General features: G+C 40.5%; 2 protein-coding genes and 1 pseudogene across 2 annotated transcripts; all 3 read right to left on the bottom strand.

Moving 5' to 3' along the window:
- Positions 1–7,296: 7,296 nt before the first annotated feature.
- Positions 7,297–11,481, bottom strand: LOC116203235. The gene is made up of 6 exons (XM_031534913.1): positions 10,314–11,481; positions 9,475–9,647; positions 9,094–9,104; positions 8,604–8,737; positions 8,164–8,519; positions 7,297–8,080 (listed from the first exon to the last, which is right to left on the bottom strand). The coding sequence occupies exons 1-6, from the start codon at positions 11,323–11,325 to the stop codon at positions 7,691–7,693; spliced, it is 2,076 nt and encodes a 691-aa protein (XP_031390773.1). The 5' UTR covers positions 11,326–11,481; the 3' UTR covers positions 7,297–7,690.
- Positions 11,482–15,720: 4,239 nt separating this feature from the next.
- LOC116203226 lies at positions 15,721–16,606 on the bottom strand (annotated as a pseudogene).
- Positions 16,607–16,722: 116 nt separating this feature from the next.
- Positions 16,723–18,715, bottom strand: LOC116192497. The gene has a single exon (XM_031521053.1). It carries the CDS (start codon positions 18,637–18,639, stop codon positions 17,503–17,505), a length of 1,137 nt encoding a protein of 378 aa, XP_031376913.1. The 5' UTR covers positions 18,640–18,715; the 3' UTR covers positions 16,723–17,502.
- Positions 18,716–23,935: the final 5,220 nt, after the last annotated feature.

The raw sequence follows: 23,935 nt of genomic DNA, 5'->3' as shown, positions 1-23,935 counted from the left end.
TCCGTCTTTATGTTTTCAATTTTGTCCCTATTAAAATTTCTTTAGCCAATTAAAAAAAAGAAAAAAAATAGAAGGACAAAATTGTCCATTCAAATTTTCTCACCACTCTCTCTTATTAAATACCCTAAAAATACTTCCAAAACTCCTCCTAGTTTCCTTCTTCTGCCAATATAACCATCCCCACCCTCTATTTCCCTCTTCTACAATAGCTACCCCCGCCACCATATTTTTTTTTTCCCATTATTCCATTCATTTTAATAATTATTTATTCATAACTCAACAATTATTTCTCTTGAAAAAAATTAAATAAAATGTCCTCAAAATTAAATAAAATGTCATCAAAGTTAAAATTATCTAATCCAATATAATTCATGGAGTTCCAGCTGAGAACTTGACCTCCCAGTCTCCACTGTCCCTATCAATTCGGAGATCAAGTTCCAGCATCTTGGCCCAAATTTGTTTTGTGAATTGGCAAGAGAAAAATAGGTGATCACGGGATTCCTCCTGTAAATTTATAAAGATAGACTGTGACTTGTGAAAGGAAACATGCATGGAGTGACTCAAAAAAAATGTGAAATTAATTCTCAATGAAAAGTGCTTTGAATCAGGAGTCCAATGCTTCAAACGGGATACGAATTGAAATTCGTATGAAAGAATAATAATCGGTCAAAATTTATTGCGCAGCTAATATATGACTTGGTGCCGCAACACTATAGTTCCAATGTTGCAGCACCGAAATTGCTATTGATTTCCAGATCACCCGATACCACAGCATCGAAACCCATACTGCAGCACGGTGGCGGTTATCATGTTTCAGTTCAGTCAACGCTTCAGCATCGAAACCGATGCTGCAGCACAACGACAGTTACCATTTAAAAATTGTGAATGTTGACTGCAAGGACATAACCGTTCAAAAGAACAATGCTACTCCTATTATAAATAAACTTCTAAGGAATGAACAAACATAATAACGCCACATCAAACACATTTTCTCCCCTCATTCTCTCTGCTCTTCTTTCCCTCGGTACTCTTAAGAGAAGTCTCAATGAGAGATCTCCGTTCTTGTCACACGAAGATCTCAGCGGTCATGTTGTATCCTATAAGTGATATTGCAATTAAGGTTCCGGCGACAAACTCTTCATAGTGGAGGCGATAATCACCTTAAGGAAAGTGATCTTTACGCCTTTGACCGCACTTTTCCGATCTACTCTCCAACCCTCTTCTTCAACACTTCATGCTACAGAAAACACAGTTACTGTCTTGAATCGAATAGCCCTAAGCCTTTAATTCTAACTTTTGTGGATAATCTATCGAGAATTTCCAACCAACAAATGAAGGATACCCTCGGGATATACCCTGAAAACCAAAGTAATTTTTGCCATTGAACTCTCTGCCCCGCTGATCTGATGATTTTCCAAGTAGTTGAAATAGTGAAGACAGGTTTTAGGTTCCATAACAGCTACTACTGACCTGCAGAATTCATAACAGAAGCAACATCTTGAATAGTCTAGGCATGAGGATCTCGACTTCTCGGACAAGACCATTGCCCATTTAGAAATACACCGCAAACCATTTGATTTGGCCGGGTGGAGGAGAAACAATGAAGACCTCTCGTACAATAATCTATGAGAGGAACAAACTCACACAAATTATCGTCCAAGTTCTACCATCATTATCAGTTGGTGGACAAAAATATCCCCAACTTTTATTTAAGCAGGTAATTAATTGGATTCATTTTCTTAAGATAATTACTTAATCACGTTGGCGAGTGAAAAATTGCTTAACAATAAGATTGGATTTGTCGATTTGGCATGTGTGAGGAGGATAAAGATTTACTAGCAAAGATTAAACCAAAGGCCGACACTATAAGCCTCACTCTGCCATCTTTGACGGAGTCACGTTGGCATGACAAACTTGCAATTTGCAGTCAATGATATCATTGAAAAATCATCACTTGGCAGTAACAAGATGTTGGGCCGGTTTCTCTCCTATATGGGAATGATGAGGGCGGGTGATGGAAGTAATCCCACATGGAAAAATTGAGAGGAAATCCATAGGTTTATAAGAGATAATGGTCTAGCAACCCATTGGCTTAAGCTTTTGGGTTGCGGATGGGCCCAAGTCTCAAGTAAGCCCATGGATTTTTCCCAACAGTGGTATCAAAGCCCAAGGTAACGATCATGGAGAAATGCACACGCTATGCGTGGAAACCCACACCGCGCCAAGGCCCGAGTGTGGAACTCGTGGCTAGTGAATGGCCTAACAATTGGTATCCGAGTTCGGAAGTAAAAAGCCCGGCTCGAAGTCCTCCATATAGTCCAGAATGGGGGGGAATTGTTGGGCCGTGACCTAACAATTGGTATCCGAGTCCGGAAGTAAAAAGGCCGGCTCGAAGTCCTCCATATAGTCGAGAATGGGGGGGAATTGTTGGGCCGGTTTCTCTCCTATATGGAGAATGATGAGGGCGGGTGATGGAAGTAATCCCACATGGAAAAATTGAGAGGAAATCCATAGGTTTATAAGAGATAATGGTCTAGCAACCCATTGGCTTAAGTTTTTGGGTTGCGGATGGGCCCAAGTCTCAAGTAAGTCCATGGATTTTTCCCAACACAAGAGTCATGCCAGCTCAATCGCATGGCTTTAAACCTGGACTAGCATGCCTGTATGGCAAAAAACCGATGCCCTGTCCGCTCCGGTTTTCCAAAAGATGGAAAATAAATCGAAGGATTCTAGAATTGCTTAAGTATTATAACTTAAACGTTATACCTGGGGCTCTGACCGACGAGGATTTGGATAATAATCCAACAATAGCTTGAGTATTAGAATTCAATGGAGTTACATATTACGAGATTTCTTGGAAACTAAAACGAGAGCAGTAGGTGCTGAAAAATTTTCATCGTGCCTAGAAAGAACAAGTCAAATGTAGTGAAGCGGTCGATGAGGAAAGAACATTGTCACAAAGAGAACAGCCCAAAGGAGACTATTAGGTTACCGGCCTTCGAAAAGGGACAGTAAGCACATCAGCTCATACATTCTTTAACGTCGTCTGTTCAGGATCTAACACTGTCATCACAAAAAATAAGGGGAAACGGACGAGGAAAGAGCTGCTACTCTAACACGAAGAAACCACAGAGCACACAGAGAACCTATGTGAACGTGTGCCGATGGACCGCACAAATAGTCACATAGATTGAGAAGCTCAGAAATTGCAATCAGCTACAACTAGACAATTCTCAATGATGCGGAAAACGATTACTAATTCCTTCTGTTCTGTTACTTTAATGGTGCAACATACTATTTACACCAATCATTTATCAAAAAATACTATTTACACCAACTGCAGCGACATCATCATCCTCATAGCAAGTCAGGAGATATCATATGAGGGAGTCTCCCAATTTGCTCTATGCAACAATTCCTTTGGAGCAACCAACTCCTCTCACAAAATTGAAGAAGCTGCTCAACTATTTTTATCATGCAGTTATACATACCCTTCTCGTCTCGGTTTGTTCATTTCCTCTTTATAAATCACCACGATACGAGGAGCTGCCTCTGAGTAACTGACAACCCTTTTCATGAAGGCTTGCTCAGACATCGTTAAAAGGTAGGCCAAGCTAAGAAGTTTCTTGAACAAACCTTTGGATGGAAGGAACTGAAGAACCGAAGCCCCAGGGATGGTTTTCTTCTCCAAGCTCTGCGACAAAAAGGACGGGACGCTCAGCAGCCAGAGAAGGCTTCCATCCCATCCTGTCCATGAAGGAGCCCATAGCTCGATTGATTTTATCCTTGGACAAGCCTATACAGAGCGGGTATTTCCGAAAAGCAGAAAGAAACTCTTCTTCGCTCCAACCCCAATTCCAATAAAGTCTCGAGTTACTTTCCCAGCTGGATTTAGACATCCCGAGCACCACCAGTAAAGCTTGTTGAAAAGTAGACTTTTTGGGATCGAGCCCCATTATTTTTCCATGGAAACGCGCATCACCTCCCTCAACCTAGCACAACTAGAATAGAGCACTCTGGGCAGGTGAGGTAATAGGCCAGCAACATTGGATTCAGACACTCCGTTGCCCAAAAGATCCCTTATATTAGGTGCGATCGTAACGTCATGAGATCCAGCCCAATGGGTGCATCTAATAACTTGCAGGGTCTTCTCGTCGGACTTAAGTATGCTCCTAAAGAAGTTGTAGGTATTATGCTCCTCTTTAAGCTCCTTGACAAGACATGCGGATGTGATGATATGAACTCCGCGAGATCGGGTCCCAGCAACCGAAGGAAGACGACAGGGCATAGTTTACTTAAATTTCACTTAGTTCACTACTCTTTAATTTCCACCATAGTCACTACTTATAAATAAAAAAACATATTAAGTCATTAAAATTTCCTAATTTATATGTTCTCTTGCATTATGAATCTTGATGAGATTTCTCGAAATAGTTTAAAATTAATACAAGCTAGAGATTCTAAATTTACAATACATTGCGTGAATTTGTTAACAATATGGAAAATTCTTCGGATTATCTTTATGTTGGTGTGAGCCAAAAGCTTAATGTGACACCATTTATATTAATAAGTTAATTATGTTTATATTTCATTAACATGTAAGGCAACCAGATACTTGGCATAGAAAGAAGTGAAAAGCACATTGATGGTCCTTTACATTTGGTCGAATATTCAATTTCGTCGTTTTTTTTTTGGTTCAATTTTGTTATTTATTTTTTGGATACATATAGACATCTGATTGCAGTCCAGTTTTGACCCCGCCAAACCGGGGCTACAAAGGGAGCTAGGATGAACAACAGAGTTGTTTAACATTTTTATTCATGGATTTTCTTTCGAAACCTGCATTTATATTTCTATTTGTAAATTCTTTCACAATATTTTTCATTTACTATTTCTTTTGCGGTATGCTTAGTTAAAAAATTTATGAATTGAGTACAGTATATTATTTATTAGAAAATTTTAATTATTTTACTTTTGCAAGTTAGATTTTACATGCAATTTATGACTAGTGAAATATATTTTTATTCACTAAGAATGGATAAAATGTACTTGTAGAATCAAATCCAAAATTAATTAGACTTAACCAAATTGTTACATTTTTTTCAATATGTACCACATGACTAAAAATCTGATAGGCCCAGACTAATCTAGGATCAAACTCACATATTTTTATTTTATTTGTAAAAAAAATTATTTACTTTGTTATGTGATAACTCTTTATATTAGAGTTATTTTCTCCATAAATGAGCAAATATTCATGCTAAGTTTTCGATTGTTGTTAGCGTTCTTGTTAGTTTTTAGGTCAAGTTTAGTGTTGTAGGAAGTGTTTAATCTTTAGCTCGTATTTTGAAGGTTTTGGTTCTTACGCTGATGTGCTTTCGTGTTTGATAGGAGTATCGAAATGATGGATCCCAGCTGCACTTGATGGAGTTGCAACTCAGGACTGGAAAGCATGGGCAGAAGGTTTGGAAGCGCAACTTTCGCGGTCAGCAGTCACGACTCTGATTGATCTGTCACCTTCATTTTAAACCGACCTAACTTTTGGAAGTCAAGAATTGAGGCTATCGTTTTGTTTTCAATTGGCCAACTTGCAAAGTTGATTAGCCCTTCATTAATGAGAGTAAAGACAAGTAAATTGATGGTATGTAGTCTACATAATGAAGTATAAGAGGAATAGAGTGGGAGCTACATATCCTTCTCTCATTTCTCTCTTATTTTTGTGTCCACAAACAAGAAGGAGAGGGAGGGAGCTGCAAAAGCATAGCAAAACAGAGCTGAGCAAAGGAGAAGAAGAAGAAAAAGAAGACCGCAGCTGCACATCAAGCCAAGGAGGAAGAAGACCGGGCAACGAGTCGAGACATCAACTCTTTCGAGTTTCTTCTTTCTTTCCCGCTCTTCTATTCTCTTGTTTAGCACGTTGAACACTATTGCAAGGATGTATTTTATGAGCATGAACTAAGCTCCTCTTCTATGGAATCGGCGGAACTCGATGTTTGTTTAACCTCATGATACTCTCTTGATCATATTATTGAATGAATATATGTACTTATTCCATCCCGTTCTTAATGCTTGCAATTGTTTGGCCATCATTACATTGAAAGAATAATCTTAGCAAAATCGACGGAGGAAGTTGTGGTTTAGATAGGGGATGGAATAGCCTTTGTTCGATCTATGCTAGTTGTTAGTTGGGTTGTTTTGTGGGTATCGATAGATATATACGTGCTTGCCTAAGGTACTCATGGTCGGGATTGGAACTTAATGAGTTTATTGGACTTCAATTCTCATAGACATATAGAGACTTTGTTTTTAAATAGATATATCCCCTAAGCAATTCGAAAGATACCTAGGAGAGAACTTCAAATCTCAGAGTAGTACATCCGGTCATTCAAAAATATGAGAAGGAGAGTGCAAGTGAAGTTAAGACAAAATGGAGAGAAATTGAGACCCTAGGCTTCCTCATCATCAGTTTCCTTTAGTTGAATTAGATGCTATCTTGTTAGTTATTTTGTTGTCTTTAATTTTACATCTCATATAATCGATTGGCTTGACTATTATCGAGGTGTGATAATTTTAGTGATTAGAAAAATTATTAGATCAATTCCCCGTGAGAACGATACTTTACTCGTTATTCTAGTACTTGCACAACCCGTATACTTGCACGAGACAACATTCTGAAATACTTATTTTTAAATTTTTATTGACATTTGTTAGTTTACTCCAAGATTCTAATTAATCCAAAAAATAATGAATCTTATATAGATATTTAAATATACAACTATAAAATTATTTTAAAAATAATTGTTTTTTATTAATCCTCTATCAACCGAAAATTATTTTTAATAACTTCTAAGTTCACTTACTGTTAATATGAAAATTTTTAATTTTCTTAAATTTGCTAAAAAGTTATTAATCTTTAGAGAAAGCAATTCGTTCTAAGACAATTATCTTTAACAACTTACATTTATTACTTCACTCCAAAATAGTTAAATACGATTTGTTTATATATATATATATATTAATTGGTATGACCGTAAAGTATATAAGAAGAAAATTATTTCAAATATCAAGATTCTTTGTTTCAACAGTAGCTTCAGTATTGGAATTAAATGGAGTTACATATCAGGATATTCGTTGGAAACTAAAACGAGAGCAGTAGGTGCTGAAATTTTCATCATGCCTACAAAGAACGAGCGAAATGTAGTCAAGCGGTCGATGAGGAAAGAACAATGTCGCCACGAGAACAGCCCAAAGGGGACTAGTAGGTTACCGGCCTTCGAGAAGGGGATTGTAAGCACATCAGCTCACACATTCATAACGTCATTTGTTCAGGATCTAACACTGTCATCACGAAAGATAAGGGGAAACGAACAAGGAAAGAGCTGCTAGTCTAAAACGAAGAAACCACAGATGACAAAGAGTACCTACGTGAATATGTGACAACGAACCACACGAACAGAAATTCAGAAACTGCAATCAGCTACGACTAGACTGTTCTCAATAATGCATCACCTACCTAGTCAATGCGGAAGAAGATAACTAGTTTCTTCCGTTCAACAACCACGCGTCATTGTCGTCATAGCAAGTCGGGAGATATGAGCGAGGGAGTCCTCCAATTTGTTTCTATGCAACAATTCCTTTGGAGCAACCAACTCCAGTCACAAAATTGAAGAAGCTGGTCTACATACCCTTCTCATCTCGGTTTGTAATTCATTTCCTCTTTATAAATTGCCATGATACGAGGAGCTACCTCTCGGTACCTGGCAATCCTTCTCATGAAGGCCTTGTCAGACATCTTAAAAAAGTTTCCCAAGCTATCATTCTTCTCGAACAAATCTTCAGAGAGCAGGAACCGGAGAACCGAAGCCTTCGGGATGGTTTTCTTCTCCAAGCTTTGCGTCAAAAGGAGGGGATTCTGAGCAATCAATGAAAGTTTCCGTTCCATCCTGTCCACGAAGAAGCTCATTGTCCGGTTGATTTTATCTTCAGATGTTGCCATACAGAGCGCGCCATCTCCGAAAAGCAGAACCAAGCTCTTCCTTACTCCAACCCCAATTGCGATAGTCTCACCTTGCTCTCCCAACTGGACTTAGACGTCCCGAGCACCACCATTAAAGCATGTTGAAAAGTAGACTTTTCGGGATCAATCCCCATTTCCTTGGAAACCCGCATCGCCTCCCTCAACCTAGCGCCGCTAGAATATAGAGCATTGAGCACATAATGTAATAGGGCAGCAACATTCCATCTGGACACTCCGTAATCTAGAAGATTCCTTATGTTAGGAGCGATTGTAGAGTCATGAGGTCCAGCCCTATAGCAGGAGCGTCCAATAGCTTGCAGGGTCTTCTTATCAGACTTAAGAATGCTCCTCAAGAAGTTGAAATTAGCTATTATGCACCTCTCTAAGCTCCTTGATAAGAGATGCGGATGCAAAGGTACAAACTCCGCGAGATTGGGTCCCAGCAAACCTTTCAAGCCAAAGAACTCGAGCTTGCACAGAAGGGTCTTCTCAGGATTCAGCTCTAGTACCCGTGGAATATTTCCTCAGCATGGCGCAGATTTGACCCTTCTTGAATCCGGGTCGTTGAAGAAGCTAATCCCGGGACCAACATTGTTAGAGTCCTTCCTCTGGAGCTTCTGGCAAATTGATAGGGCAGCTTCCGGTGGCAACCCGAGGGAATCCACGAGAAGTGAGAATGCAGCAGGGGAGTCTTCTTCATTTGAGTGGAAAGACAGGAACCTGACGAGGGAAATGGCTCACAGACAATAATGGTGGCTCTACTGAGTCAACCTCGGTGTTCTGTGACGGTTTTTTGTAGTCTGCTAGGGCATACATAACGCCATCTCATGTCGACAGGTGCAATGGTGAGCGACTAAACGTGCCACATAAGCATTTAATGGAGATTTTTTACAGAACTTGGACGGAGATGCTAGAAATGGTATGAAATTCAAACCCGTGTCTGTTCGTGTAATTACCTAAATCACGTGCTAGATGTGGGACATTTGTATAAAGCAGAGAGCAGTGTTGCATTATGCCATAGAGTCTATGGTTTTCAAGTTTAAATTTTTCAAAATTTTAGATTTTTGAGATAGTACAAGCACTCTACCTAATTCAATCCGAAACTAATTTGCAGAATCCAACTTTTGCATTCAGGAAATGTGACTATTATCACCAATATTAAATTCATAGGCAGCATCTGGACCTGACGCGCAAATTGAGATGAAAGCAGAACTTTATGGACCATATCAGCACGGTATGAACTTCAGGGAGGATGGAGATATTTGATTATGCTGAAATCTTCACTTTAGTAATTGATGCAGAAAATTTTTTCGTTCACAATATGCACAGCAAACGACGAGGCAGCAATGGTTAATAAAAATTCAAGATGTCATGAATTTAACACCAGGATCCTTAGTCAATCTGATTTCTCTAGACAAGGGATTCAAGGGCAGAACAGCTTTCCCTCATGACAGTTAACCTCGAGCTTTCTCTCCCAGCTTATTCTGCAGCTCGACCGAGCTATACAAGGCTCTCTGATTGCATCTCCCATTTTCACATATCTCAGTCGGATTATCCAAATGCGTGCCAAGTGCCTGCGGAAAATCTAGCCTTACCACATGAAAGATTACACAAACAGAATACCCTGCAACTGAATAACATGCACAACTAAGTCAATTGTAAACCCAGAATTTGATAATCCATGCCTAAAGATTCACCGGAAACTAAACTGAGAGCAGCACGTCAGTCTATAGGTGCTGACAAATTCATTATGCTAACAAAGAACAAGTCCAATGTCATTGAGCGATCCACATATAGGCAAGAAAGGAAAGCGTCCGGGGGAGAATAGCCCAAAGGGAACCAGTAAGTTACCGCCTTCAAGAAAAAGATACTAAGGACATCACCTCATAGGTTTTCCTAAACGTTGTCTGTTCAATATCTAACACTATCCTCGGCAAAAGATAGGAGAAAATGAACACAGATAGAGCCGCTAATCTAATAGAGAAGGAAGACTAAAAGGGAAAGAGAACCACACAACTGAAAGAGTAACCCGGCAAACCACTGTACAAAAATGAACAAACAAAAGATTGAGAAGCTCAGAAATTGCAATCGACTCCGATGGATGGAGCAACAACTCCTGTCATAAAATTGAACAAGCTTCTCTAATACTATCTTCAGTCGGTCTGTTCATTTGCTCCCTTATAGATCGCCAAGATACGAGGAGCTGCCTCCGGGTACCTAGCAGCGACCCTTTTCATGAAGGCCGTCTCATTCATTGTGAAAAAGCCAGTCAAGCTATAATGTTTCTCAAACAAACCTTCAGATAGCAGGAACTGCAAAACTGAACCCCTTGGGATGGTTTTCTTCTCCAAGCTCTGCGAGAAAAGGATAGGATGCTGAGCAATCAGGGAAGGCTTCCATCCCATCCGGTCCACAAAGAAGCTCATGACCCGATTGATTTTATCCTCAGACACGGCCATACACAGCGGGTATTTCCGAAAAGCAGAAAGTAACTCTTCCTCGCTCCAACCCCAATTCCGATAAACTCTCGCCTTACTCTCCCAACTGGACTTAGACATCCCAAGCACCACCAGTAAAGCATTTTGAAACATCGACTTTCTGGGATCAAGCCCCATTTCCTTCGAGACCTGCATCGCCTCCCTCAACCTAGAATGACTAGAATAGAGCACCGTGGGCACGTAAAGTAATAGGCCAGCAACATTGGATTCGGACACTCCATTATCGAGAAGATACCTTATGTTCGGTGCGACGGTAGATCCAGCCCAAGCGATGCGTCTAACAGCTCGCAAGGTCTTCTCGTTGGACTTAAGTATGCTCCTAAAGAAGTTAAAATGAGGGATTATGAGCCTATCTAAGCTCCTCCACAAGATATATGGACACGAAGATATGAACACCGCGAGATCGGGTCCCAGCAATCCTTTGGAGCCAAAGAACTCGAGCTTGGGCAGAAGGGTCTTCTCAGGATTCAGCCCTAGTGCCTGCGGACATCTATTAACCACTGCGCAGATTTGATCCGCCGAGAAACCGTGGTTCTTTAACATGATAATCACGGGACCCGCATTCTTAGATATCTTGCCCTGGAGCTTGCGGCAAACTGATCGGGCAATTTCCGGCGGAAGCCCGAGGGATTCGACGAGAAGTGAGAATGCAGGGGAGTCTTCATTTGGCTGGACAGACAGGAACCTGAGAAGGGAAATCCGTGGCAGCAATGGCGGAATTGGGAGGGGAGAGTGCTTGAGATTCGTTGTTAATTGAGAGCTCAAGCAAGCTGCTAAGCATTTCCGGACCCGGAGTGAGCTGACGAGCATCGTTCTGTGCTATGACGCGACGCACCGCACCGCGAAACCGCGCGCGAATGAAGAAATTAGGGCCGGCAGTGGCACAGAGCTTCAGCAGAGCAGACGGAGGATGCAAGATGACGTTTGGGAATAGTGGTTTTTTTTTTTTGGGGTGAAAGTTTGGCATAATTTACTTAAATTTCATTTAGGTCACTACTATACTTTAATTTCCACCATGTTAAGTCATTAAAAAATTTCTCTGTATGTAAGGTTTTGATTTCCGTACAATGTAAAATTTTTGAGGGACTTTCGATGGCCTAAAATGAGAACTAGAGGACATCAGTACTCCGTCCCGGAAGGCGTAGACAAAGACAACTAACAATAGCTTTAATACGACTCTAATAAAGCTAGTCGAGTTGCCTGCGCGTCGTGTTGCGCACGGATAGGGTTTTGCATAGACATGATTTTAATAATGCCTTATGGTATGGCGGGAAATGATTATATTATACGATTTGTAAGTTAGTTTCTTGAATTTATTATAATTATTGCTAACTCATCTAAAGGTTAAAACTAAAAGGATACTGAATGAATAACGCTTTAGAATATGGAATTGAATTATAACCGAAAAAACTCCGTTAAAATGTAACATCGAATAAAAAGGAACTTAATCAATACCAGGGTACATGCGAAAAGAAAAGGGAATTGAGTCAAATGTCGAAATTTGATCAAGTGGAGAGAAGAGAGTTCAAACCTGACAATCGAAGTTGAAGAACCGATTCTCAATCGTAGTCGAGCGCTGTAATTTCCGTAGTTTTGAGGGGGAGCGCGCGTAATGCTGCTGTGGCTACATAATCTGCACGACGTAAAGAATACTTAGGACTAGGATATAGCTATGATAGCCCCCGTGAATGAGAACTCCAGCCGCGGAAGATGACTACCTCGCCTTCTTGCGTTTCGAAACTCTTCCACCCATCAAACTATATGGATATACAGTTTTGGGCAGCAGAAGAGATTGTCATGCAGAACCATCCCAAACTTGCGCCTAATCAAACTCTAATTCCATCATTGGCCCGAAATGGGGCCATATCTATCTCATTAATTTTTAATCAACTTGTGTAGTATTGAAGCATTAATATGGTGGCAAGAAATACTGCAATCTAAAGGGAATTTCCCAAGAAAATTTTTCCAGGCAACGTAGGAGAAGATGAAGAGGGAGACACAATTGTGAAAAGAAGTTGGAACGAAGAGGAAGACGAAGACTGATGGGTTGAGTCTTCATTTTAATTGTTTTGGGGTACAACAATTGTTTTAATTGTTTTGAATTTTTTTGAGCACCCAGAATCTATGATTTTTTTTTTGTTTCTTAAATTGTTTTGAGTACCGAAGAATTGATGCATGTGTACGGGAAATACGAAAGGACATTGCATCACGAGATGAGGGGAAAGCCAACGGTAAACTCTCGTCGAACGAACAGAGTAATCTCATTTGCGGGAGTCTACTTTAAATATATATAATAGATTTAACATTTATTTAGGTATTTCACGAATTATTTTTAAAAAGAACAAAATAATTACTCAACCATGTGTACTCATCCAAGAAGAACAATTATTCAATTATGGAAGAGGTAATAAATAATGAATTCTTATAAATTTTCCATAGCTAAGAATCATGAAATAATAAGAAGTAAAAAATAATAATCTATGAAATTGAATAATGGGAGATGCATTCCACATTTGTAAACTGACTTGAAGGAGATGCTTCTCAAATCATAGAATCAAAACATGTTGGACTATGTCTCACTATTTTCACGTTTTGCTGATATTTCGAAATCACTTAGACTCATTAGAACGAGTAAAGATCGAGGAAAAACATGAAGATGTCATTTTTTATGGTTTGGCTACAGAGAAGAAGGGTTCCAACTGTCTGTGCAGAGGGTTGTGGTTGTTGCTGTCTGTTCTGTCCGTACATGTCCGTACAATCAGAGCTTAGACCCATTTTATGAACCAAACTATATTCTTCGGTTTTAGCCACTTTAACCCGACCTAAAACTCGTCTTTTTAACCCTAATTACTCTGTAATCTCATCTAAGACCCATTGGGGAGAGTTTGTGAGATTGAGAGCTCTTGTATTCGAGCTAAGGTTTTGTCTTCTTGTTTCGATTTATCTACCTTTTGTACTTCTTGATCGTTTGCTCATAGTGAAGACCGAGAGGGTTTTACCATGTAATTTTTCTTGTGTTGATCTTCACTTCTCTTCTTTTTTCTCTATTTCGTTGTTCGATCAGGTCGATTTCTCCAACAAATTGGTATCAACGCCATGGCTAGGGTTTCGCGATTGACTCTTTCTGGGATGGCGAAAACGAAATTCGATATCGAGATGTTCAATGGGATCACGAATTTCAGTCTATGGCAGGTTCGGATGATTGCAATCCTGGTTTAGAATGGCTTGAAGAAGGTCGTGACGGTAATAAGCCCGAGAAGATGGAGCAGTCTAAGTGGGATGAGCTTCATGAGAGGGCATTGTCTGCACTTCAATTATGCCTTATGAATAACGCGTTGGAGGAGGTACTCGTGGAGAAAAAGGCGTCAGCTTAGTGGAGGAAACTAGAAGCTCTATACATGACAAAGTCTATGGCTAATCGACTCGTGTTGAAGCAGCGGCAGTACACGTTCCATATGGCCGAAGGTACGTGGATTAGGACTCATATCAGTGAATTTATTACTCTCTTGAATGACCTAAAGAGTGTTGATCAGGCTTTGCTATTATTGTACTTTTTACAGCTTTCATATAAGACTTTCAGGGAGACCCTGATCTATGGTAGAGATAATCTCACGTTTGAAGATGTGAAGGGTAGTCTATTGAGCAAGGATAAACTTGACAATAAATTGGGCTCAAGTAGCAGACCGGATGAGCAAGCCTCGGGTTTGGTTGCTAGAGGAAGGCAACAGTCTACGGGTTTAGGTCAGAACAGGTTGAGATCTAAATTGAGGAATAAGGATAAATTTTGCCGTTATTGCAAGAAGAAGGGTCATTTTGTGGCAGAGTGCTACAAACTGAAGAATAAGTAAGAGGCCAAAGGCGGCGGGAACAAGAAGCAGAAAGTTGATGTAGCCCATGCTAATGTAGCTGAGAACAAGGATGAAGATGTTTCGTTGGTGACTATGACTAAGAAGTATAAGTTTACATCAGAGTGAATTCTAGATTTCGGGTGTTACAAGGACTAGTTCTCCAGTTATAGATCTTTTGAAGGTGGAGTTGTGCTTATGGGAAACAATGCGGCCTGTAAGACAATTGGTATCGGTACGGTTTAGAACAGAATGCACGACGGGGTCATCAAAATTTTATCAGATGTTAGGCATGTGCCTGACCTAAAGAAGAATCTTATCTCCTTGGGCGTTCTAGACTCGAATGGTTGCAAGCTTGTCATCAAGTCCAACGACATGAAAGTATCTCATGGAGCTTTCATGTTGATGAGAGGTCAAAAGACCGGTCGCTTATATGTTCTTCAAGGTTCAACAGTGACTTGAGCAGCGGCGATTTCCTCATCTATTGTAGAGTCAAACTCAACTCGATTGTGGCATATGCATCTTGGTCATATGAGTGAGGCTGGTATTACCGTTTTGAGTAAGAGAGGCCATCTCCTCGATCCAAGAGTCGAGAAGTTAGATTTCTACAAGCAATGTGTTTATGGGAAGCATAAGCGAGTCAGATTTGGTACGACGGTGCATAGAACGAGGGGCACCCTTGACTACATTCATTCTGATTTGTGGGCCCGTCTCAAGTTACCTACAAGGGAGGTCGCAGAAATCTCCTGACTTTTATTGACGACTACTATAGAAAAGTTTGGGTATCCTTTCAAAAGCACAAGGATGAGGTTTTCCAAACCTTTTAAGCAGTAGAAGACCTTACGGGAGAAACAGACAAGGAAGACTGTCAAGAGGTTAAGGATTGATAATGGTCTAGAGTTTAGTGGGGCTAATTTTAATGAATACTGCAAGAAAGAAGGAACTCACCAACACCCTACAGTTGTTGGTACCCCCATAGTAGAACGACGTTGCAAAGAGAATGAACCGAACTCTACTTGGGAGAGTTTAGTGTATGCTTTCCAATGCAGGCTCAGGAAAGGAGTTTGTAGAAGTCGTCAACTCAGCGTGCTATCTGGTGAACCAGTCACTACATTAGTCCTTGGAGCTGAAGACTCAGGAAGAGTTACGGTCAGGTAATCCTCCTAATTACTCTCATCTGAGAGTGTTTGGTTGTCCTGCTTATGCATGTGTTAATGATGGGAAGCTAGAACCTAGGGCTGTTTAATGTATATTTCTTGGTTTTGCATTCAGTGTGAAGGACTATAGATTGTAGTGCCTTGAAACTAAGAAATTTATGTATTTGCAATGCTTCACTCGAGAAAGGAGTTGCATGTTCTTGTTAACACAGGAAAACGGGTGTGTTTCGAGCAAGGTGGAGCTTGAGGGTGGAAGTTCTCCTAAGCAGCAGGAATATCCTAAAAGCGGCAAAAACTCCTCCTCGAGAAACCCTTGCCTTACTCTCCCAACTGGATTTAGACATCCCGAGCACTGCCACTAAAGCATGCATAAAAGTAGATTTTTTGGGATCTACCTCCATATCCTTCAAAACCCACATTGCCTCCGTCAACCTAGCACGACTAGCATAGAGCTTGTCGGGGTCATACAGTGTTATGGAAGCAACATTTGATTCGGACACCCCAATATCTAGAAGATTAGGTACGGCTGTATTCTTATGAGCTCCAGACCAATACAAATGTCTAATAATAACTCGAACTGCCTTCGCATCAGACTTAAGCAGGCTCTTAAAGAATTTAAAATTAGGGATTATGGACCTCTCTAAGCTCCCCGACAGGACATGCGGGCATGAAGATAAGAACTCTGCGAGGTCAGATCCAGATAGCCCTTTGGACTAGTGAGAACTCGAGCTTCGGCAGAAGCTTGCGCTCGGGGTCCAGCCAAAGGAGGGGAGGAGTCTCCAGACCATCTCCAAGATTTGAGCAATGGAGAAATCACGGTTCTTGAAGAAGCTAACTACGGAGTCTGCATTCCTAGGGTTCTCTTTCTGGGGCCTCCCATGAACTGATAGGGCAGTTTCCGGCGAGAGCCCGAGAGATTGGATGAGAAGCAAGACTGTGGGGCAGTCTTCACTTGGGTGGACCAAGTGGAACCTGAGAGGAACTAATGGCAGCAATGGTGGAGCTGGGAGGGGAGAGATGTTGGGGATCGTTGAATTGGAGCTGGAGCTCCGCCAAAAGAAGCCTCTTTCGCAGTGAAGCAACGAACATGGCTCAGTGACATGAAGGAAATCTCTCACAGCGCAGTGACATGAAGGAAATCTCTTTCGTTGGCGCGAGAGACTGGTTCGGTACGGAGCATTACCAAGAGTAGAATTGTAAAGAAATTAGCTTTCAAGAGCGATAAATAAAGATTGTCCATAAAGAACAGCTGGGAATTGCAAGTTCAGATTCGTACACATTCTAGACTAATTACGAACTCAGCTTCGCAATACATAGATGGCTTCGGAAGATGCCAACTCCAACACAAACATGGCAGCCCATCACTTTCAATGAAGCCCCAGCTTGCATCCAAAACAATCTCATTGTTAATCTAATACTTGCAGTCAAAAGAATCTCATAATACTCGCAAACTTTCCTCGAACAACATTCAGCATGCATCCTTGTATAGCAGTTGATAGATGTCTAACCATCAAAGTGCCTCAAGAAGAAAAACACATTATCGGTGTTCATTATGCATCAACCCGCTTAGACAGAGTAGAGTAATGACTTGTTACCGAAGAGAAGATGGAGGGACGAGAGTGTGCCCCTCGATTCTTCACCTCTGGTGGAGCACTGGACATTCAGTAATATCTCCAAAGATTTCTTATTTAGCTTTTCACAATTCAAATTTACGGTGCAACTGCATCATGCCAACCCGAGCACATGGCTCTTATACTCCGGATGGGCCAGCTTGTCTGATCATGAAACAATAACCTGGCCGGTCTGTTAACTGAGCGAACCACAACTAGCAAACGAATCAACCACCGAAACATAATTTTCCTGATAGCAAGTCAGAAGATACACACTGAAATGTTTTGAAATTCTGACTGAGCAAGAACTCCCATAAGATAAATGAACGAGCTGCCGCAATATATTCCCATATTCTGCAGGCAGAGTCCTCTCATTTATCTCAGCCGGTTCAGTTCCTGCTGGTAGAGTGCCAAGATGTGAGGAACTTCCCCTTGGTATCTTAAAATCTTCTTCATGAACTCCTTCTCGGACATCACAATAAACACGGCCAATTTAAGATGCTTCCCAACCAAACCTTTCGAGAGAAGGAAGTCCAACACCGCGGCCCTCGGGATGATTCTCTTCTCTAAGCTATGCGACAGAAGGGCAGGATACTTGGCAATCAGGGAAGGCTTGCATCCCAAACTGTTCACATAGAAGCTCATCGCCCGATTGATTTTATCCTCAGAATTTGCCATACAGAGCGGATATTTTTTGAAGGCGGAGACCAGCTCTTTTTCGCTCCAACCCCAATCCCGGAAAATTGTCGATTTGCTTTCCCAGTTGGATTCCTTCATCGTAAGCATTATTTTCAAAGCGTGGAAGAACACAGTCTTCGTGGGATCGAACCCCATTTCTTCAACAACCTTCACTGCTTTCCTGAACCTAGCAGGACTTGTAAAGAACACGTGAGAATGGTAATGCAATAGGGCAGCAACTTTTGTTCCAGGCAATCCACTTTCTACAAGATACTTCACATTTGGTGCAGCCGTAATCGCGTGAGCTCCGGCCCGACTCGCGCGTAGAATAACTTGCAGAGCCTTCACATCGGAGTTAAGCACGCCCCTAAAGAAGTTAAAATCAGGGATGATGTACTTCTCTAAGCTCCTCCAGAAGATGTACGGATGTAGAGATAAGAACTCCGTCAGTTTGGGCCCCGATAACCCCTTGGACAGGAAGAACTCGAGCTTCGGCAGAAGGATGCGCTCGGGATTCAACCCTAGGATTGAAGGGAATCGCCGGACCATCTCGGAGATTTGAGCAGCCGAGAAATCGCGGCTCTTGAGGAAGCTAATCACGGAGTCTGCATCCCTAGGGTTCTTGTTTGGGAGCTTCGTGTAAACTGACAGGGCGGTTTCTGGCGAGAACCCGAGAGACTTGATGAGGAGCGAGATCGTGGGGGAGTCTTCACTTGGGCGGACCGACAGGAACCGGAGAAGAACTAATGGCGGAATTGGGAGGGGAGAGGGGTTGGGGATCGTTGAATGAGAGCTCAGGCAAAGTAAGCCTCTCCGCAGTGAACGGACGAACATTGCTCTGCTCTGCTTGCGCCACAAATGCAGAAATCATGTAAGTTCACCTGGTGGAATGGAGCAGGCTGAGGAAGAAGACGACCCCGAAGAGTTTACTTGAATCTCACTTAGGTCTCTATACTTATATTTTCTGATTAATTGGTCCCCATACTCCCATTCCTTCTAAATTAAGTCACTAAACTTTCTAAAAGGTTTTGGTTCCCTTTCGATGGAGTTTATTGAGGGCTTTCATTTATTGAATAGTGGGTTAATGACATCCAAAAGTATGAACTTTGTTCGAATTCATAATTCTATTATGACCTTTTGGAAATTGTATAGAAAAATTTGACTTTTTTTAGTTGTTTTTTTTAGCACGACGTCAATGCTTCTGTCTATTTTAACGAAAACGGATGACATGAATTTAACGGGGCACGTGGCATGATCTAATTAAATGGGTGGACTCCACAAGATTTATTTAATAAAAAATAATTAAAAATTTTTTTTAAAAAAAAGAAAATATTCAACTGAATCCAAGGAAAAGGGTGAGGGGCTTGGCGGTTGTGGTCATGTTGGTGGCCACCACAACCTCGATTAGGGGGTGGTGGCCGCCGACGTGGCCACCACTGCCGGCTCCTTCCCCCTTTTCCTCCTATTGAATAATTGCCTTCTTCTCTTTTATTATTTTTTAATTTTAAAGATAATTTTTATTAAATAAAATCCTGTGGAGTCAACTCATCCAATCAAGTAGTGACATGTGGCACCGTTTAGCCCACGTCAACTTTACCATTAAAATAGAAGGAAGAATTGATGTCATGCTAAAAACACAATTAAAACATAAGGTTGTGTTTTTCTATGTAATTTTCAAAATGTCATACTAGAATTAGAAATTTGAGCAAATGTCGTGTGTTTTTATGTCATTAAGAGATCGCCTAATATGAAATACTCAAAATAGCAAAAATGAAAATACTCACAACACCTTCATTGCCTGAATAGTACACTTTTTTTTTTGTTATAGAGGAGGCTCAAAAACCTAATTGCCTAATACGAAAATAATCAAAATAGCAAAAAAGAAAATAGTCTCAACAGGTTCATTGCTAGAAAAGTACATCCTTTTTTTTTGGTTACATGAGAGACTCATTAGTCCAGTATAATAAAATATAGATCTTAATAACTAATAAATTAGCACAAATAATCACATTAAGTATTGATTATGAAATCTCTTGATTATCATATGAGAGCATGCATCACTGCGCAACATTTTTTTTTTTTAATTCAAATCTAAGATATAGTTTATTTTTTTCCTTTTTTCTTTTTCTTTACAAATCTAGCACTTACCACCCCAATCATCAATGTTAAACTAAAAAATAAAACCAAATCCAACGCGACACAATGAATGGCCTACCCACTCTGTTACCGACTCAAAATATCCAACATTGGGGCTCTAGGGTTGGGTGGCATGGCATTGATAGCCCAAAAGATCAGGGTGGCCATCTATAGCTTGGCGCCGCGATATTTGAGCTTGTGGCAATCACAGCACTAGACCTTCGCTTGCCAACTTAGAAGGTCCAGTGCCGCAGCTCTTAAGTTGGGCACCAAAACTCTAGACCTTATGTGGTTCAGCATCGCGTTGCTGAACCTAGAGTTGTAGCGTGGAAGCTTAGAAGGTCCATTGCCACAATTAACGTTACATTACGCAATGTCCACGTCTGCAAGCCATCAATGTGTCACATCGAATTTCTCTATGAAAAAATTAATGTCGATGGACGATTTACTAGATCTAAGAACAAAAACAGTCACATGTTATTATTACATAAAATTATTTACTTTAAGAAATTAGTCAGGAACGTAGTTTTCTTGGCAACTGACACTTATTAATAATCTATAATCTAAAATATTATTCCGAACTTGCAGTATCAATTACAGAATTTGGTTCTCTCTACTCTGCCTCTTTCTACTGCAATCTCGATCTCGATCGCTCTCTGTGAGACGTACACATCATTTAGCTGTGGGAAGCACTGAAAAAATAAATAAAAATGCAGATGATTCTAAACCAATCGAATGTGGTAAAACCATAGAAGGCATGCAATTTCATAGGTCTGAAAACATTTCCAGCAGTGAATAACTCGGTTACAGAAGAGCAATATGCCTTATATGCCCACTCTTTCAATGCCAAAGATATATATAATTAGCTTCAAGCCGGTTGATGCTCCATTTTCTTCAGATCAAACAAGCGCATGATGACTTGAGATTGTCTGCCATACCTTTAGCTGGATTTATAAAACATATTCAGTATCAAATATATGGACGTCCATTGTACATCGCTTCCTACCTATTTCATTTTGTTTCCTTATTATTGTAACGCCACAGATAATTCCACAAGACTGGGACCATATGAACTTTCTAGTGAACTTGGACGAATTTATTAGATGAACTATTACAGAAGGAATTACATCAACAAAACGAACTGCATGAAGGAATTACAAGAAAAACAGTGTATACTTCCTTTTCTACTCAAGACTTCAAAAAGTAAAACGCTCCAGCATGCCCATTGCCCTCGACTACGATTCTCAAGTGCTTGTTCCTGTTTGTGGGAGCTGAATTGCCCACCCGATGACGCTTTGTGCTTGGAGAACTCTCTGTTGAGTAAAGACCCTTGGTCCCGGTGGCGTCTAGCTCAGGGACCTTGTTGACACTCATCGATAGTGACTTGAAGGTTGAGTATAAGGACAGGGACAATCCCTGGAGTGTCAATATCGACCTTTTCTACATCATGCTGTAGATACTACAAGTGTCAATATTCTATCTTCAGATTCGACGTTTTCCTCAGATTGAAGAGAGCAGGCAGAAGTTCAAATATTCTGCATCTGAATCAGACCGGTTTCAGGACAACCTTATACACCCGGAATAGAACCTACCAGCACCATTATAATTTGACTCTATGAGACGCAAATAGTTGTGGCTTTATCAGACATTTCCTAGCATCTCTCTTTTTCTTTGCTCAAATACTGTTTCCGAAATTTCAGTTCGAAATTTTTTGGCTCTAATAGAATTTGCTTCTCTCTGTATCAACGCATGCAGATTGTTTATGTAGAATAATTCGTGCATCGCACGGGATCGAAAACTAGTTTTGATATATAACTCAAACAACAAAAGAATGCATACCATATTATGCACTGGCTCAAAAATATATAAAGGACTCTTTTGCTCTGCTTATCAACAAACAAAGGTAACCATCACGATTTTGCTCGAAGCCCTTGCCCAAACTTTTCTTTCCAATTCTTGTGATAATCAGTTGATCACAGTGGCATCGAGCTGGCTAAATAGATTGCTTTGAAGGCCAAGATAATGGAATCGAAGATTGAGATGATGGACGAGGCAAAAGGTGACCTCTTGTTGAAACTCCTGTCATCCGCCCCAGTGTATACTCAGAAAAAGTCGATACTAACACTTTGGGGGATGGCTCAGTGGTTATACTCAACCTTATGGTCACTGTAGAACCCGAGAAAGCATAGGAAAACAAACCTCATTCAGAAAGAGAATCCACAAGGTCCTAGAGCCAGCACCCCAAGACTGAGGTTCTTTACTTACAAGTACTGCAAGAAACAATTCCCAAAGCACCAAGCATTTGGTGGGCGCCTCAGCTCCCACAAAGGAGAAATTTGTGCATATCCTTTTCCACTCAAGACTTCGAAAGAAAACTACTGATGGCGGTTGTTCCCGTTTGAACAAACTGAGGTGTCCACCCAACAGTTGTGTTGCGTATAGAACTGCTTCTTCTAATAATTGAAAGTAAAGAGCCTCAGTCACAGTGGAGTGTAGCTCTGGGACCTTGTCGATGCTCTCTTTGAACGAGGTTCGATCCTCTGTGCTTTCTTAGATTCTAGTGACTTGAAGGTTGAGTATAACCATGGGGAGATCCCCTGAAGTGTTAATATCGACCCTAGCCACGTATTCGATGGGGTGGTCTGATTGTGTGGACTCCAAGAGTTTCAATAGGAGGTTGCTTTCTACCTATTCCATTATCTCGTCCTTTAGTTTTCCATCATGTCAACTTTGGAACAATGCGTTGAGCCCTACTCAATGAGGTCGCGATAAGCTGATCATAAGATCTATAGAAAAGTTTAGGGAAGGACGTGGAGCAGAATGCTTGATGGTTGATTGTGTCTCTTGAAAGACATTGTGAAAGATCCTTCATATATATTTTTCGGTCGAGTGTATAATGTTACGCCCGAACCCAATCTAATAAAATAGACTGGATCTGATGCATTACCGTACATTCTAATGATCAAGGTGACCAGATATAAATTCACTTGTATAAAATCCTTAATAATCAATATGTCTCTTTAGGAATTAAAAGTCACTCAAATATTCCAATTACGAATTAGTCATCTTATATCGATCGAAGAACAGTTCATTTTACATAGACAAGACACTCATTCAAAAATGGATATATATATATATATATATATATTCTCATTCAGAAATAAATATATAAGTTATATGAAACAACATAGAAACTCCTCTCAGTCGTAAGATCTTCCCATTCTTCTAGGCAAGCCATTTCTAAGCATTTCCCTTAGCTTGGATGCGAGATGGTAACGTTCCCTTGAACTTAAAATAAGTTAGAAAAAAACCATATTCTTATAAGGATCCATACTTAACACCTCGGAGCTAAGCTTCCCGTTAGAAGTTTCTATATGAATTTAGGCCTCTTGCTAAATTAGCCGCTATCCGGTTAACAGAAAATTTGATTTTTTTGTAGATAATGCTATTGACTGGGGATTCTAGGTCTGGAAAGATTTCTCTTCTCTTGAGTTTACTGTGCAACACCATTGAGGAATTGTCCGCAGCCATTGGTCCCCTTCATGTCTCATTATTCATTCAAATGGCCCTCTTTTACTCTCTTTTTTATTGCTTGAAAAAAAAGGAAATTGCATTTGTCTATGTGCCTGATAAATTTGTGCATCTATTGAATTTTCAAACAAGAACTATACTTTTGTGAATGATATTGATGATATAGGCACTATGGAACAACAATTTACAAGGTAACCGCCTATTCAACTGTTGATATTTGTGATCTGATTCGTTGCTGAATTCAAGCATGTGAGAGAGCCGATGACTTCTCTACAGTTTTAATATGCTGACATGAACTCTAAAATTTTCTGTTCATGATCAATGTTAGCTATTCATTGAGCACGTCAAAGTTCGTGACGCCAGTTGAATGAATTTCCACGGCCAATTTCTAATCTCGACATTTATTTGCAGTGCATATGAATCAATGAATGCTTGAGGTGAAGATCATCAGATAGTTATGGTT

Source organism: Punica granatum, chromosome 1, assembly GCF_007655135.1.
Source record: "Punica granatum isolate Tunisia-2019 chromosome 1, ASM765513v2, whole genome shotgun sequence".
Classification (NCBI taxonomy): domain Eukaryota; kingdom Viridiplantae; phylum Streptophyta; class Magnoliopsida; order Myrtales; family Lythraceae; genus Punica; species Punica granatum.
Note: the sequence above shows the minus strand (reverse complement) of the source record. Positions and strands in the feature narration are given on the sequence as shown.

Coding starts and splice junctions, on each gene's coding strand:
- LOC116203235 (XM_031534913.1), bottom strand. CDS start 11,325: ATGCTCGTCAGCTCACTCCGGGTCCGGAAATGCTTAGCAGCTTGCTTG. Junction 8,520..8,603: donor GAAGGACTCTAACAATGTTG/GTCCCGGGATTA, acceptor CACGGGTACTAG/AGCTGAATCCTGAGAAGACC. Junction 8,081..8,163: donor GGTTGAGGGAGGCGATGCGG/GTTTCCAAGGAA, acceptor GTCTAAGTCCAG/TTGGGAGAGCAAGGTGAGAC.
- LOC116192497 (XM_031521053.1), bottom strand. CDS start 18,639: ATGTTCGTCCGTTCACTGCGGAGAGGCTTACTTTGCCTGAGCTCTCAT.